Raw genomic sequence first — 16,247 nt, 5'->3', positions numbered from 1 at the left:
AGATACCCATGTTCCCTTCTGCTGCCCAAGACACATCTCCTATTAAGTTCCCTTAACGAACTCTTAATGTAAAAACAAAAAACAATGGAATGTCAGCAGAGTGCCGGCCACACCCAAAGATGTGGATGGCACTCATGTCAGAATTCCAGACAAAAGACATACGGTTTCTCAGCTCTGTCGTGAGGATGTGCTTTGCAGCGATCAGAAGCTCCTTTCTGAGGTGTGCAGTCTCTGCTGGGCAATTTGAAAGCAACTGTAACATTCCTTTTACCATTTGCTGAGAGTATTTAGTCACCAACTCCTGTAAAAACAAGAGGAAAACAACAGTTACATTGATTGGTGGGTATTAAGAAAAACCCAAAATTTATAAACTTCTTAAAAAATTCAGTAAAACTAAACTTGGCTCAAAGGACCCCCAGGAATGAACAGGCCTAATAAACAAGTACTATACAAAAATTTTTAATAGTTTGTGTGTGCATACTGCCACACTAGAAGGATGGTTAGAAACATAAATAGCAGTTTATTTTACATAATGGGGGTTATAGACGTCTTTTTTTGTGCTTTTCTCAACTTTCAACAGTGAATATACACTATGGTAAGAAGAAGGAGGGAGAAATATTAAAATTTTAAAAAAAGATACTCTTCAATATGTCATCCCATTAATGTAAGTTCTCAACGACACCAAAAACATGTTTAATCAACTCAGAATAAGTTTTAATCACAGTCTTTTTTTGAGGTGTTTTAGCAAGGCAACTCACCATAGTGATTCAAGCTGACTAAAATATCAAGGGGTACCTAACTAAAATTTCTAAAACCAAAAGCTCCATTTTTAGTGCTTGATAGAGCCTGAAAATGGGAGGAGAAAGTGGACTGCAAATGTACAAAAGAAAAATTTTGAGGGGTTGATGGAAGCATTTTATATTTTGATGTGTTGGTGGTACCAAACTATATGCATTTGTCAATCATAGAACTGTTTACCTATTAAAGGTGAACTTTATTGTACGTAAATTAAGAGCTCAGGAAACCTAACTTAAAACAAGTCATTCCCGGCTGGCATGGCTCAGTGGTTGAGCATCGACCTATGCACCAGGAGGTCACGGTTCAATTCCCGGTCAGGGCACATGCCCAAGGGTTTGGGCTCAATCCCCAGTGGGAACCTGCAGAAGGCAGCTGATCAATGATTCTTTCACGTCATTGGTGTTTCTGTCTCTCTCTCCCTCTCCCTTCATCTCTGAAATCAGTAAAAATATATTTTTTTAAGTAAATGAACTTACCTGGTAAATTCTGATGATATAAGCTAAAAATGACAATGTTTTAATCTGAGCAGCAATGAAATCAGCATACAACTCCTTGTTGTAAAGCTTATGTTGCCTGAATGAGAAATAAATAAAATTTGCATTATTAGCTCTTAACTCTTTAGGTGACATTAACATTAATTAAAAGCCTATAATAATTACTGAGCCCAAAAGTCTGATTTCTGCACAGACCAGAACAACATAGCAACAACAGTTACACTCTTCACTGTTATGCATTTCCAAATAATATAAAGGGTTTAGAGGCATAAAGCAAGCAGTTCTCTAAACCATTCATTCCATAACAGTTACAACGTTTACCCCATAAAGCCAGTCATCCAAACAGTGTTAGGCTATGTATTTACTCAGTAAGAGCCGATGCTAGGGCCACAGAGGATGTTAACACTCATTCACCCTCAGATCCTGCCCTCAAATGACACAGAGCCAAATAGCCACAAGACAGTGAGTGTTAAAGGTCTTAAGAGGAAATGTATAAAGTCTGAGAAAAAGTTTCACTGAGAGAATGAATATGGTTCACCTAGAGCAGTGGTCGGCAAACCGCGGCTCATGAGCCACATGCGGCTCTTTGGCGCCGTGGCATGGGCCACAAAGTTTCAATTGCACTGAATGTGCGCGCCCGCACGTGGTATTTTGTGGAAGAGCCACACTCAAGGGGCCAGTTTGCCGACCACTGACCTAGAGTGATGGGTGGGGGAATTAAGAGGGTAAAGAACATTCTAGCACTCATGCTGAAAGGAACAGCAAGAACAAAGAAAGGCTTAAGGCAAGAAAGGTTTAGACATCCCACAGATAGAAATCTAGAATATAGTCATTCCTAATAATAGTTCTAAATTTATGAAACACCAAAAACCAAGGTTTAATATCTTTAGCTCATCTTTTAAAATAAGGAGTAAAATAACTATTACTATCATCATTGAAATACAAGTTCAAAAAGTAAAAAATATAATTTGCCCAAAATTTTATCACTTAAAAATTTTATGTCTTACGAATAATTACAGCATGTATTTTTTACTTGGAATTAAAGCAATGTGACAGTCAGCTTTGTCACTGTCCAAAGAAATCTCACCTGGCCTGTGTGGACACCTGAATTGCAATGGTATTCATGATCAGGGGCACAAATTCAGCAACAACATTGTGGATATTCAGTTTGTAGAGCTGAAAGCAAACACATCAGATTTTCATGATTTCACACTTCCTGCATAGCAAAATAATTTGGCATACCAAAGAAACTACAGGAGTTAGCATGTGTGTATCATACACATCTATTTGCCACAGATTATTAGATGTGAACTTTATCATAAAATAAGAACCAAAAACCCAAGAAACTAGTAACAATACACATACCTGATACATTAAAACAACAATAATTGGCAATTCTGCCAATACTTTCAGAGAAAGAGATCCTCTTGGAATGATGGAATGCTGAAAGAGAAAACAAGCAGGACAGTGGTTATCCTGGTGGCACTTAAAAGAGCCCCAATCAGTACCCCACTACTGAGCATTGCCCCACTGAAATAAAAGGAATAGAAAATCCTGGCCGAAACCAGTTTGGCTCAGTGGATAGAGCGTCGGCCTGCGGACTGGGAGGTCCCAGGTTCGATTCCGGTCAAGGGCATGTACCTTGGTTGCGGGCACATCCCCAGTGGGGAGTGTGCAGGAGGCAGCTGGTCGATGTTTCTCTCTCATTGATGTTTCTAACTCTCTATCTCTCTCCTTTCCTCTCTGTAAAAAATCAATAAAATATATTTTAAAAAAAAGAAAATGCTGATACATCTTTGTAAATATCTGTGGGAAAAGAATCAAACTATTTTTAAAATAAAGTACATAGAAGAAAGAAAAAAAAAAGAAAGCCGAAACTGGTTTGGCTCAGTGGATAGAGCGTCGGCCTGCGGACTGAGGGGTCCCAGGTTCGATTCCGGTCAAGGGCATGTGCCTGGGTTGCGGGCACATCCCCAGTGGGGGATGTGCAGGAGGCGGCTGGTCGATGTTTCTCTCTCATCGATGCTTCTGACTCTCTATCTCTCTCCATTCCTCTCTGTGAAAAATCAATAAAATATATTTTAAAAAAAATAAATAAATAAAGTACATAGAACTATGATTTAATAGAGGTTTTTATATTTTCTAATGTAATCACCTGTAGTAAATAACTTTGGGAAAATTTGTCAAAACTTAGAAATTCAAATCACCTGAGAAAAATTTATATATACATATATATTTTTTTAAATCCTCAGAAGATATGTTTTTATTGATTTTTAGAAAGAGAAGAAAGGAGAGAGGGAGAGAAAGAAACATCGATCAGCTGCCTCCTGCATGTGCCCCAACCAGGGAAAAGAACCTGCAACATTTTTGGTGTACAGGACTACACTCCAACCAAGCGACCCTGCCAGGGCCATCTGAGAAAAATTTTAAATTAGTATCTAGTATTTACTTAAAAGAGCAATAGCAGAAAGTGCATATTTACCCGGTTTTATTAAAAATACTTAGAAACAGAAAATGCTTGCAATAAATTTAAGAAAAAAATTTAATAGTCCTAATATAAAAGAATTCATAAAACAGATAAGGAAAATGTCACACTCATACAAATGGGCAATTAATAGGAACAGACAAGCAAAACAAAAACAAAGATTCATAAACAGAAAACAAGTTTGTAACTCAAGAAGAGCAAAGGAATGAAAGCCTCATTTTTATTCAAAATGCAGTTTCTTATTTATCCTAGCACAGATTCAAACTTTCTGCAGCCCTAGCCAGTTTTGCTCAATAGTTACAGCGTCAGCCCACGGACTGAAGGACCCTGGGTTCGATTCCGAGTTTGATTCTGGTCAAGGGTATGTAGCTCGGTTGCAGGCTTAATCCTTGGCCCTGGTCAGAGCATGTGCAGAGGCAACCAATTCATGTGTTTCTCTCATATGGATTTCTCCCTCTCCCTTCCAATCTCTCTAAAGATCAATGGAAAAAAATATTCTCAGGTGAGGATTAATAAAACATTCTGTAAAACCATTGCAGTAAAGCAAATACAAGTGATATTCTTAATTCAATCATAAAAATATAGTGAACAAGTGCTCAATACACATTACCTATGTGGCAGATATTACAAATACATTACCTGCAGATAATGACTAGCATTACCTTCAAAAAATTCCGCAAGACAAGTTTTTCAGATAATGAGAGGGAAAATTAAGACCAAAACAAAGGTTCATGAACTTTCCTATATTCAGAAAACCCAAGTGTTGGAGCCAGAACATCATCCCAGCACTTCTGTCCCCAGAGCCCAGGCTCCCAGGGACTGAACTATAATTTATACGTAGTTTAAAGGGACTCATAAATACCAATAGTAAGGATGGAACGGAGACTGATCAGCTTCTCTTTCCAACAGGTGATCTGGACTTCCACTACAATTTTGTTTATACCTTTGCATGAAAGCAAGAGTTCATTTTCACCACTCAGAGGCTGCACAGTAAAATCAGTGATGCTCTCTCATGCATACACATTTGTTCATCTTAAATGCCTCCAAGTGTTTAAGAAAGAAAACAAAACACTTAAGCAGTTTAAAACGTCACTCTCTCATTTATTCGTCTACCAAGTAGAGACCAAGTTAAAGCAAAACAACTGGAAAAACTTACTGTTCTCGTCTCACCGTCCTCACGCTCGGGATTGACCTTCACAGCAATTGCTGTGATCATACCAACCATTTCCGGGGGAGGGACTGTGTTCTCAGGGATCACCTGAGGGTTCTCAAAGTAGCGGTTCTACATAAGAACGAGAGAAATGGTTTTTCCTAATAAAGTCATACACAACATTCCTTCACAAAATAGCCCTGACACATGTGGTGGGAGAAACCAAATGTCCTACATGTACCCTGCTCAATCCCATAGTACTTGAGATCCACTCTATTCAATACCAAAAAGACAACGTGGCGGAGACAACATTTCTCCACCTTCCACAACAGAAAATAAAAACTTGTCCTAAGTATTTTTTGCTCCTTCCTGGCTGAGAAAAGATGAAATGCATGCCAGGTTACATTAAACCTCAGTGAGGAAATGAGAATGGCCCCCATCCCTCCAGTGATAAGAAACTAGGAGCTAGTCCCTCTTGAATTAACTTTTCAAATAGTCTCCGAAATAGAGATCAAAGATGGGACCAGAAGCAAAGAACAGAAGACATGTTTAAAGGCCAGGACCTCACTGTCATCCCTTAGTTCTCAGTGGAGTTTGGACCTCATATTAAACAAAACAGCTTCGCATGAAAAACACTGACTGAAATGGTAGGTGACACAATTTGATAACTCAAAATGTAATTAATTTCGTTTGACACATTAGCAGATTAAAATCCTTAAAATACCTAAAAGTTAATTTTACAACATGTTCATTTAAAAAAAATTTTAAGCTTAACAAAATTCTTTAAAGTAAAAACAGACTTATGTGCAATAAATTTTTACCAAAGCATTATTTGTGATAGTAAAAAATTGAAAAGTGAGAAAACCAGCAACAGAGAGATGGTTGGCATACATGCATATGATAGAAAATTATGGGGCCACTAAAATTACGACTGCCAGAGAAAGATCTTGGATGTTCTAAACTGTTAATAGCAATACCTTCTAATAAGTGAAAATAAAATGGAGAGCAGATGTTCCTGTTCTATTCCACACACTTTTACATTGTTGGCATTGCTTGGGAAGAGTTCTTTCAACAGAAAAAAATTTAATAATACAGAAAAATGCTGAAAGCATACACTACCTCCCCGAAAAGGCTTTATAATTGTGAGCACAACCATCTTTAAAGAGCACAAAACATCAATGTCAGTGGTTGCTTACAAGTCAAAACATTATGGATTTATCTTGCCTTTTTTTGCAAACTTTCTACAATAAGAATATATTAAAGTATTTCATTTAAACAGTGAAACCAAAAGAACTACTTTTTTAAATGACTGATTTATCAACCTAGATTCTATCAATAAACATTCCCCACTCTAAAATTAGCATTCTAAAATTAGCATCCCCCAATTATTCCTCCAACGCAAGTGCTCCAAAATCCCTTTGGAATAAGAAAGTAATAAATAAATATAAGTAATAAATTCAAATAATATTAAAACCATACCACTACTTTTGGAAGCTCCTTATAAATCTGTTTCACAAAATCCAAAAAATGATGAATCTAAAAAAAAAAGATATACAGAAGATATTTATAAACAGAAAATGCTTACAATAAGTAAGAAAAATGTTAATAGTCCTAATATATAAGAATTCATAAAATAGGTAAGAAAAATGTCAGACTCAAAACACAAACAAGCAATGAATGTGAACAAAAAAGAAATACAGAAGACTGACAAACAGAAAACAAGCTTTCTAATTCAGAAGGAGCAAAACAAATAAAAATTAAAATAAATGCCACTTTTTGACTTACAAAAAGTAATACTACACCATGCTAGAGAGATTGCCATGGGAGGAAGACTCTCATAAACTACTGAAACCTTTCTGGAAATCAGTTCAATACTATATTTATCAAGAGCATGAAAACATTAACACATTTGACCTAGAAATTCTGTCAATAACTCTGGTTTATGAAGTAATTTGAACTATAAACATATTCAATCATAGTCATAAAATAAAATTTTTTGAAATACTTTAAATATCCAAAAATGAGGGTACCCATATGTAAGAATATTATACATCTATTAAAAATTAATTTTAGCCGAAGCCGGTTTGGCTCAGTGCATAGAGCGTTGGCCTGCGGACTGAGAGGTCCCAGGTTCGATTCCGGTCAAGGGCATGTACCTGGGTTGCGGGCACATCCCCAGTGGGAGGTGTGCAGGAGGCAGCTGATCGATGTTTCTCTCTCATCGATGTTTCTGGCTCTCTGTCTCTCCCCCTTCCTCTCTGTGAAGGATCAATAAAATATATTTTAAAAAAAATTAATTTTATAAAGAATCTGAGTGGGAAATGCTTATATATAATGTGAAGGGAAACAATCAGAACATAAAATGTCGTATACAGTATTATTGCAATCATGTAGAAAATACTACATATATAGAAGGTGGGAAAAGTGAAAGGCAATCAATATTGTTTTTAAGATGGGAGGAATTCTATTTCATCGTTTTGCTTCTAATTTCTAAATAATCTATAACAGGCATTTACTAAGCTTATCATCAGAGAAGACACTGTATTAATTACTGCTAACACAGAGGATCTAATACTTACTCTATAGGTGCTAGTCACTGTGTTAAGAACTTTAACTTTTGTATTTAATTCTTCAAGCAATCTTTGAGGATATACTGTGATTGTCCCCATTGTACAGAAAAGGCTCCAAATGGCTATAAGTTTACCCAGTTTCACATAGCTACTGAGTTGCAGAGCGGATATTCAAACCCAGCTGACTTCAAAACACATCTTAACCCTTGAATAACATAAAATGATCAGAGCCTTCTGGCACATCAGACATTTCTGAATACCAGAAGCACCCAAACAGCTCTGCCCATCTGGTTAGTTAATACATATCCACATGACTAAACAAATTCAGTTAAATACTCATACACACATTCAACATAGAAAAGGTAACTGCTAAATCTATAAAGACTTTTCCCCAAAAAGGCTACATATTTTCTACACTTTAAGCACCATGTGTTCTGTCAATACTAAAGGAGAATAAAATTTTACACAGCACAAAGAACTGTCAGCAAGCACACTACAGAAAAGCTCCAAGGATACTTACTTCTTGTGTGATGGGCGGCCTGAATTGTTTGTGTAGCTCAATAATTATTCTTAGACAAATAAGGACGTTTTCTTCATTTTCCGTCTTTTAAAAAAAGCATTTAAAAGATTTACAATTCTAAGGACTTATTTTAATCTAAAGATTAAAGACTATTTTCTAAGCATTTTTCTTTATACACACACTGCATCAACCAAATTTGATTTGATTTATTGAAAATTCATGAAATCATAAAACACCGCTGCCCAAACAGGAAGACTTCATGGTCTTTGGTGGACCATCTGAAGGGCAGCGCAGCAGTGAGTTCTGGTCAATAACACTGACAGATAAGTTAACTGACATTTGTGGCAAGTCACACTATGAACTAAGGTCTAATGGCCCCACTGACACTTATCATTGCTTGAAAGTATTGCCAAAAGAATGAACAATTACTGAGCACCCACCAAGTATTGAACCCTGTGCTTAACACTTCACACATACTCTCTAAGTATGAGGTGCCATCCACACTATACCTAGAGGAAGCTAAGGCTCAGAGAAGATAAGCAACATGACTAACATGATACAGCTAATAAATGACAGAGCCAGGATCTGAATCCAACTCTCTCCCCGCTCCAAAGCTCATCTTTCCAAGGGGCCCAGAAACACAATAGAATTCTAAACACTTCAAGACAAGTACAGCAAGAAAACAATTTTAGAGATTAACTTAACAGGTACCAAATGAAGTAGCCCCAAGAATTGGAGAGACTCTTTATGAGCACCTACTGTGCTTCACACGCACAGAACTAGAAAGCACGAAGCCAAAGAGCCCTGTGCTCCGAGTTTGTCAACAACCACCCCTCACTTTGAAAGATTTCTACGATGTAGAGTCAATTTCTCAGTGACTCAAAAATACGAAAACAAGCCGAAACCGGTTTGGCTCAGTGGATAGAGCGTCGGCCTGCGGACTCAAGGGTCCCAGGTTCGATTCCGGTCAAGGGCATGTACCTTGGTTGCGGGCATATCCCCAGTGGGAGATGTGCAGGAGGCGGCTGATCGATGTCTCTCTCTCATCGATGTTTCTAGCTCTCTATCTCTCTCCCTTCCTCTCTGTAAAAAATCAATAAAATATAAAAAAAAATATATGAAAACAAAATAAAACTTTAATAATCTTTCATGGTAATTTGGTTGGGAAAATGGACATTAGGAACTTTAGTGAAGTTGTATAACACTAGATTTTACATTAAGAAACTCATTTAAAGTTTTTAATATTGCAAAATAACAAGAATTCCCAAAGGTTACCTCTAAAAAGCGAAACATCACAGACAGAACATTTTTGGTATGAGGACGAAGATGTTCATTGGTTGGTATTCTATGGATGATTTCAAGAACTAGTTTCCGCAATTGCTGGTGAAGAAAAATAAAAAATGTAAATATAAAATCCTCCCAAGGGCTCCAAAGTAATTCTTTTGCTTTCTACAAGTGTCACACAGCTGTCCGTACCCAGTACTGGTAACCTCACCCCAGGATCAATCCCATTTTAGAAACACTCCTATATACTATTCCAATGTAATCCAAAGCAAGTACAATATTTCTACAATTGTGTAGCAAATCGAGTCACATTTTTCCTCTTTCACACCTTATTTTCAGCAGAAAGGGCACTAGTGTGTGAATGCAGAGTGGATTTAAAATGAAAGAGCAAAACAAACAGAACTTCATTTGAGATCTCCCTCCATAATCTCAGTTTAGCTTCTATAATGTCCTCCCCAATTACCTTGGGCCCGATGACTAATTTCATCATAAACTGAACTAATCATTCATGATTCTAACTATGGAGCTGACAAGTGAAAGGTAGGTCAGCCCTAGCCGATGTGGCTCAGTTCCTTGGACATCGTCCCTTGTACCAGGAGACTGCCAGTTCCATTCCCAATCAAGGGCACATGCCAAAGTTATGGGCTCAATACTCAATAGGGGGCATGCAGGAGGCAGCTGATCAATGTGCTCTCACATTGAGGTTTCTCCCTCTCCCTTCCTCTCTCTAAAATCAATAACTAGCCCTAGCCGGTTTGGCTCAGTGGATAAAGTGTCAGCCTGTGGACTGAAAGGTCCCAGGTTTGATTCCAGTCAAGGGCACATGCCTGGGTTGCGGGCTCGATCCCCAGTAGGGGATGTGCAGGAGGCAGCCAATCAATGATTCTCTCTCATCATTGATGTTTCTATCTCTCTCCCTCCCCCTTCCTCTCTGAAATCAATAAAAATATAGTTAAAAAATAATAAAATAAAATCAATAAACTATTCTTTAAAAATAAATGGTAGGTCAAACATATATATGCACATATATATACATATATATATGTATATATATATCTTGAGCTAGTACAGCATAAAGAACTTTATTTAGCAGTATATTTTCACTATTATGGTAATGTTTTTAGATATTTTTAAGAGACACATGCTGAACTATTTATAGAAAAAAAACCGATGTGATGGGATTGTTTTAAAATAATAAAGACAAGCAGGAGGTAAGAAGACTGGGTGGAGGTATAAGTAAAACAAAATTAGCCATGAATTACAGGAATTGAAATGAATAAGAACACAGTTGGACGAGTATGGGAGGGTCAACAGACTACTGTTCCTTCTTTTGTATATATGCCAATTCATTTGTAATAGTGTACATCAAGCATGTCAAAGTCACGGAGGCCCACAAGGAATATTTTTGCAGCCCAGCCAATATAACGGTATATAAGAAACATTTTAATAAAAATTTCATAATTTAATTTTTACAATATCCTGTTATACATAATTACTGATAATAAACTACAACTGGGAATGGGCCTAAGCCGTCAGTCGGACATTCCCCTGAGGGCTCCCGGACTGCTAAAGGGTGCAGGCCAGGCTGAGGGGACGCCCCCCCCTCCCCCAGAGTGCACAAATGTCATGCACTGGGCCTCTAGTTTAAACTATAAAAGAGATGGTCTTGACAAAATAAAACCAAGACATTTAACTAAGCAGGCAAAAGCCCTAGGCAGAGTTATCCTTCTGTGACAAAACCACTTTCATTTGTAAGTGAAACCATGGGTTTATTTAAGTGTTTTAATTCATAAATGCTTGCAATACTACTATGTGACACTTTTTTCTCACTGGCAGTTTTAAACAAATTACCTGAGCTGGTTTCTCCTGAAGAAACTGAACTTCTCCATCTTGAAGAAATGTAAGAAACCGAGGGATGATATGTTCCAGGAATGTAGAATATTGAGGAGATGATGTTACATTCTAATTATACAAAAATAAAAGAAAACCTCATTCAATTTGTGTATATATTTTCACTTTGAATTCACCTAGTATTATAATAATCTCAAAGGACTATAAAACATTTTGCCTGGCTGGTGTGGCTCAGTGTTTGAGCCTCAGCCTATGAACCAGGATGTCATGTTCAATTCCCCATCAGGCACATGGCCAGATTGTGGGCTCAATCCCCAATAGAGGGCATGAAGGAGGCAGCTGATCAATGATTCTCTCTCATCCTAGATTTTTCTCTCTCTCCCTCTCCCTTCCTCTCTGAAATCAATAAAATTATTTAAAATTAATAAAAATAGCTCTGGCTGGTTTTGCTCAGTGGATAGAGCATCGGCCTATGGACCAGGATTGATTCCAGTCAAGGGCATATGTCCAAGTTGCAGGCTCAATCCCCAGTAGGGGGCATGCAGGAGGCATCCAATCAATGATTCTCTTATCATTGGTGTTTCTCTCTCTCTCTCTCTCTCTCTCTCTCTCTCGCTCTCTCTCTCTTCCCTTCTCCCCTCTCTGAAATCAATAAAAATATATTTTTAAAAAAATAGTAAAATATATATGAAAATTAATAAATAAAGGCAGGGAATCTGCAGAGAAGTAACATCTATCAAGAACCACATGGAGCCGAAACCGGTTTGGCTCAGTGGATAGAGCGTTGGCAGGTTCGATTCCGGTCAAGGGCACATGCCTGGGTTGCATGCTCAATCCCCAGTAGAGGGCGCGCAGGAGGCAAATCAATGATTCTCTCTCATCAATGATGTTTGTATCTCTCTCTCCCTCTCCCTTCTTCTCTGAAACCAATAAAAATATATTTAAAAAGAGAGCCACATGAAAATTCTATAACTGAAAGTACAATAACTGCAATTTTTAAATGCAAAAACTAAATATATAAAACTGAAATTTAAAAATAGCATCCCAGCAGATTAGAGAGGACAGAAAAATAGTCAGTGAACTTGACTGCAGTGGTTAGAAATTATCCAAACTAATACACAATTGAAAACTGAAAAATGAATAGAGCCTGAGGGACCTAATGGACAATATAATTGTAGTTTGTAAAGCGCGGGGGAAAAAACTCCGTGATCAAGAGCACAGAAGTTATAAGCAATAGAGCCAAAACTGATATCCAGTTCTCATTCCATAAAAATATATCACTTATGGCCCGAACATAAATTCACAGCAAAAGTCTGAATGCAACCTGAGGATATATGGGTAAATAGATTTAAAAATGAAAAAAATGTGCCCTCACCCTAGCCCAGCCGTGGGCAAACTACAGCCCGCGGGCCGGATCCGGCCCCTTTGAAATGAATAAAACTAAAAAAAAAAAAGACCGTACCCTTTTATGTAATGATGTTTACTTTGAATTTATATTAGTTCACACAAACCCTTCATCCATGCTTTTGTTCCGGCCCTCCGGTCCAGTTTAAGAACCCATTGTGGCCCTCGAGTCAAAAAGTTTGCCCACCCCTGCGGCCTAGCCGGTTGCTCAGTGGTTATAGTGTTGGCTTGCAGACTGAAGAGTCCCGGGTTCAATTCCCAGCCAAGGGCACCTACCTCGGTTGCAGGCTTGATCCCCAGTACTGGTTGCATATGGGAGGAAACCAATTGATATGTCTCTCTCACATCAATGGTTCTGTCTCTCCCCTTCCCTTCCACTCTCTCTGAAAATCAATGGGATGAATATGCCCTGGTGTGAGTAAATAAAATACACTTAATTTAAAAAAAAAGTGCCCTGGCCGGGTAGCTCAGTTGGTTAGAGCATCATCCCAATATGCCAAGGTTCTGGTTTTGATTGCCAGACAGGGCACATACAAGAATCAACCAATGAATGAATAAATAATCGATGCAACAAATCGATGTTTCTCTCTCTCTCTCTCTCCCCACCTCTCTCTAAAATAAAGAAAAAAAGAGAAAAAAGAAAATATTAAACAACCAAAACCAAGGCAAGTATCACTAGTATGAACAAGTTGGACAACACTGTGTACAAACTTGCCAATTTCACTTTTAGAATACAATAAAGTACATTAGCAGAGATAATGTTTTTTTGTTACTATAGTAGAAAGGTTGACAGAAAAGCAATAGAAAAGCCCAGGACAATATTTAGCTCAAAATGAAAAGCCTAAAATATAAAGATCATACCTCAAAATTTTCGCTAACTTCTTGCATCATTTTTAACTTTGTTTCATCAGCTGTAAAATAAGTAAAAAAATATCAGGTAATTGAAATTATGTTAAGGATGATCTCAAAATTACTGGATTTAATAAGAGAAGCAATCAGATCTTATCAGTTTGACTGTCATAGTCCAACAGAAGGCACATAACTAGTTCCCTACAACCAGTCAGGCGCATTCATACTCTCAGACACATGTGTACATGCAGACAAGGACAGATAAATACACACACACACACACACACACACACACTGTGCCTCTTCAGGGCTCCAGCCAGTAATGATCATCACTTTGCTTCTCCACAAGGCAGAGAAAGGAAATTTGGATACAAGTTAATGTTATTATTTATCTTCATGTGCACATTCTTTAAACTGAGATGAATGAGTCAAATTGATGCATTTCTTAATGACAAAAAGGATCAACTCACGGGTATTTACATCTGTGAGAGCTGCCACAAACTGGAGATATTTTTTCATCAGAGTGGTTTGGTCAACCACTGTGGCCCCTTGTGTTGCAACAAATGCCATTTTTCTTTTGATCTAGTTTATTTCTCAAGAGAAAAGTATCAGGTCCATGAGTCCACCCACTCTATGAAAAGAAACATAAGTTACCAATTTATTAAGGGCACAGGTTCACAATCTCTATGAAAATCCTACTTAAATGCCTAAATTTATCTAAATGCTTTGCATTAATCTAGAATACACCATTCCCTGTTTTTATAAAAATAAAATTTACACCCTAGCCAGTTTGTAAAGTGTATTATAATAACCTCAAAAGACTATAAAACATTTTGCATTGCCCTAGCCCGTTTGGCTTGGTGGATATAGCGTCAGCCTGTGGACTGACAGGCCCCAGGTTCGATTCCAATCTAGGGCACATGCCGGGGTTGCGGGCTCGATCCACAGTGGGGGGTGTGCAGGAGGCAGCCGATCAATGATTCTCTCTCATCATTGATGTTTCTATCTCTCTCCCCCTCTTCCTTCCTCTCTGAAATCAATAAAAATATTTTTAAAAAAAACAAAAAACAACATTTTGCATTATAGTGGATAGAGCCTCAGCTTGTGAATGGAAGGGTCCTGGGTCCAATTCCAGTCAAGGGCTCGTACCTCAGTTGCAGGCTCAATCCCTGGCCCCACGTTGGGGTGTGGGAGGCACCCAATCCATGTTTCTCTCTCTCTCTGCACCTCTGCCTCTGCCTGTCTCTCCCCCTCCCTCCCTTCCAGTCTCGCTGAAAATCAACGGAAAAAAACGTCCTTGGTGAGGATTAGAAAAAATATAAAATAAACTTTACCTAAGTCCATTTTAACTATTAATTTTTTAAACACAACTTTTCTAGAGAGATGCTTTTTTTCTACCATATTTCCTCCTTTCCCTAAGCCAGAGGTCGACAAACTTTACATTATCTACAAAGAGCCAGATAGTAAATATTTTAGGCTACTCGGCCATGGACACCATATAAATCAGTGATGGTGAACCTACGATGCACGTGTCAGAGGTGACACACGAACTCATTTTTTTGGTTGATTTTTCTTTGTTAAATGGCATTTAAATATATAAAATAAATATCAAAAATATACATCTTTGTTTTACTATGGTTGCAAATATCAAAAAATTTCTGTGACACGGCCACCAGAGTTGTTAGGGTTTTTGAAAATGCTGACACGCCGAGCTCAAAAGGTTCGCCATCACTGATAGAAATGAACAAGAGCAGCTATGACCCAACACAATTTTATTTCTGGACACTGAAATTTTAATTTCATATAATTCTCATGTGTCATGAAACATTATTTTTCTTTTGACTTTTCCCCAACCATTTTCAAAAATGTAAAAGCCACTCTTAGTTCATGGGCTGTATAAAAACAGGCAGCAGGCTGGATTTGGTCAGCTGACTGTGTTTCACCATTTCTGCCCTAGGTGACTTGTTCTCAAACTTCAATGTACTTTATTTAAATCACCAGGTATCAAAAGGGGATTCCCAAGCATCACCCAGAGACAGTGGTTCAGTGAGGAGTCCAGGAAGCTGTAAAGTGTTTGCAGCTGGCACATAGTAGGCACTCAAAAAATGCTCATTTAGCCCGGCCAGTGTGGCTCAATGGTTGAACATCAACCCTTGAACCAGGAGGTCACGTGAATTCGAGCACATACAGGAGTTGCGGGCTCGATCCTCAGTAAGGGCCAGGCAGGAGGCAGCCGATCAAAGATTCTCATCATTGATGTTTCTCTCTCTCCCTCGCTCCCCTTCCCTCTCTCTGAAATCAATAAAGACACATTTTTAAATGCTCATTTAATAAATGAAAAAAAAAAATGCTCTAACAAAGCACCTCGGTGAGCCAGGAAGAGGCTGTTGCCAATACTTTGAGAAGTGCCACTTCACACTGGAAAACAGAGGGAAACTTCAGGCTCTATTTTAGAAGTCCTCACAAAAGTCTCCAGAGAACCTGGGGAAATCTTTTTACTCGTCCTCCTGGTCATCTCACTGCCTCAAGAGCAGTTTCCTGCCTTTCCCAACAGGCACACCAATAACCCTTCCGCAGACTTTGAGAGGTTCTGCCCCAAGCGATGGGGACACCCTGACACCACAAAGCCCCAGGGGCCGCTCTCCCCGCACCCAGCACCGCCCCGATGGAGGACACCCACAGCCGTCCCGCCAGCACAGCCCCCAGAAGCCTGCTCCCCGGCCTCGAGGCCGGAAAAGGCCCAGCGGGACCCAAGGGAGGGCGCCTGTCAATCCCACGGGATGAGGACCAGACCCTCCTCCAAAGGCAGAAAGCCCCACACCCCTGGCCCCGCCCCGGCACC

The 16,247-nt window shown here is 38.6% G+C and overlaps 1 protein-coding gene across 1 annotated transcript in view; it reads right to left on the bottom strand.

The window, feature by feature from the left end:
• TRRAP (transformation/transcription domain-associated protein) overlaps positions 1-14,159 on the bottom strand; it is a 113,501-nt gene extending 99,342 nt beyond the window's left edge. The window contains 11 exon segments of the mRNA XM_006763707.2: positions 163-301; positions 1,275-1,371; positions 2,380-2,468; positions 2,658-2,735; positions 4,934-5,059; positions 6,407-6,463; positions 8,018-8,101; positions 9,293-9,397; positions 11,153-11,263; positions 13,418-13,467; positions 13,876-14,159. Coding sequence (XP_006763770.1) covers positions 163-301; positions 1,275-1,371; positions 2,380-2,468; positions 2,658-2,735; positions 4,934-5,059; positions 6,407-6,463; positions 8,018-8,101; positions 9,293-9,397; positions 11,153-11,263; positions 13,418-13,467; positions 13,876-13,975 — 1,036 coding nt within the window. The 5' untranslated portion in view covers positions 13,976-14,159.
• Between the last annotated feature and the right edge of the window lie 2,088 nt (positions 14,160-16,247).

This window comes from Myotis davidii, unplaced genomic scaffold (genome assembly GCF_000327345.1).
Source record: "Myotis davidii unplaced genomic scaffold, ASM32734v1 scaffold319, whole genome shotgun sequence".
Lineage (NCBI taxonomy): Eukaryota > Metazoa > Chordata > Mammalia > Chiroptera > Vespertilionidae > Myotis > Myotis davidii.
Note: the sequence above shows the minus strand (reverse complement) of the source record. Positions and strands in the feature narration are given on the sequence as shown.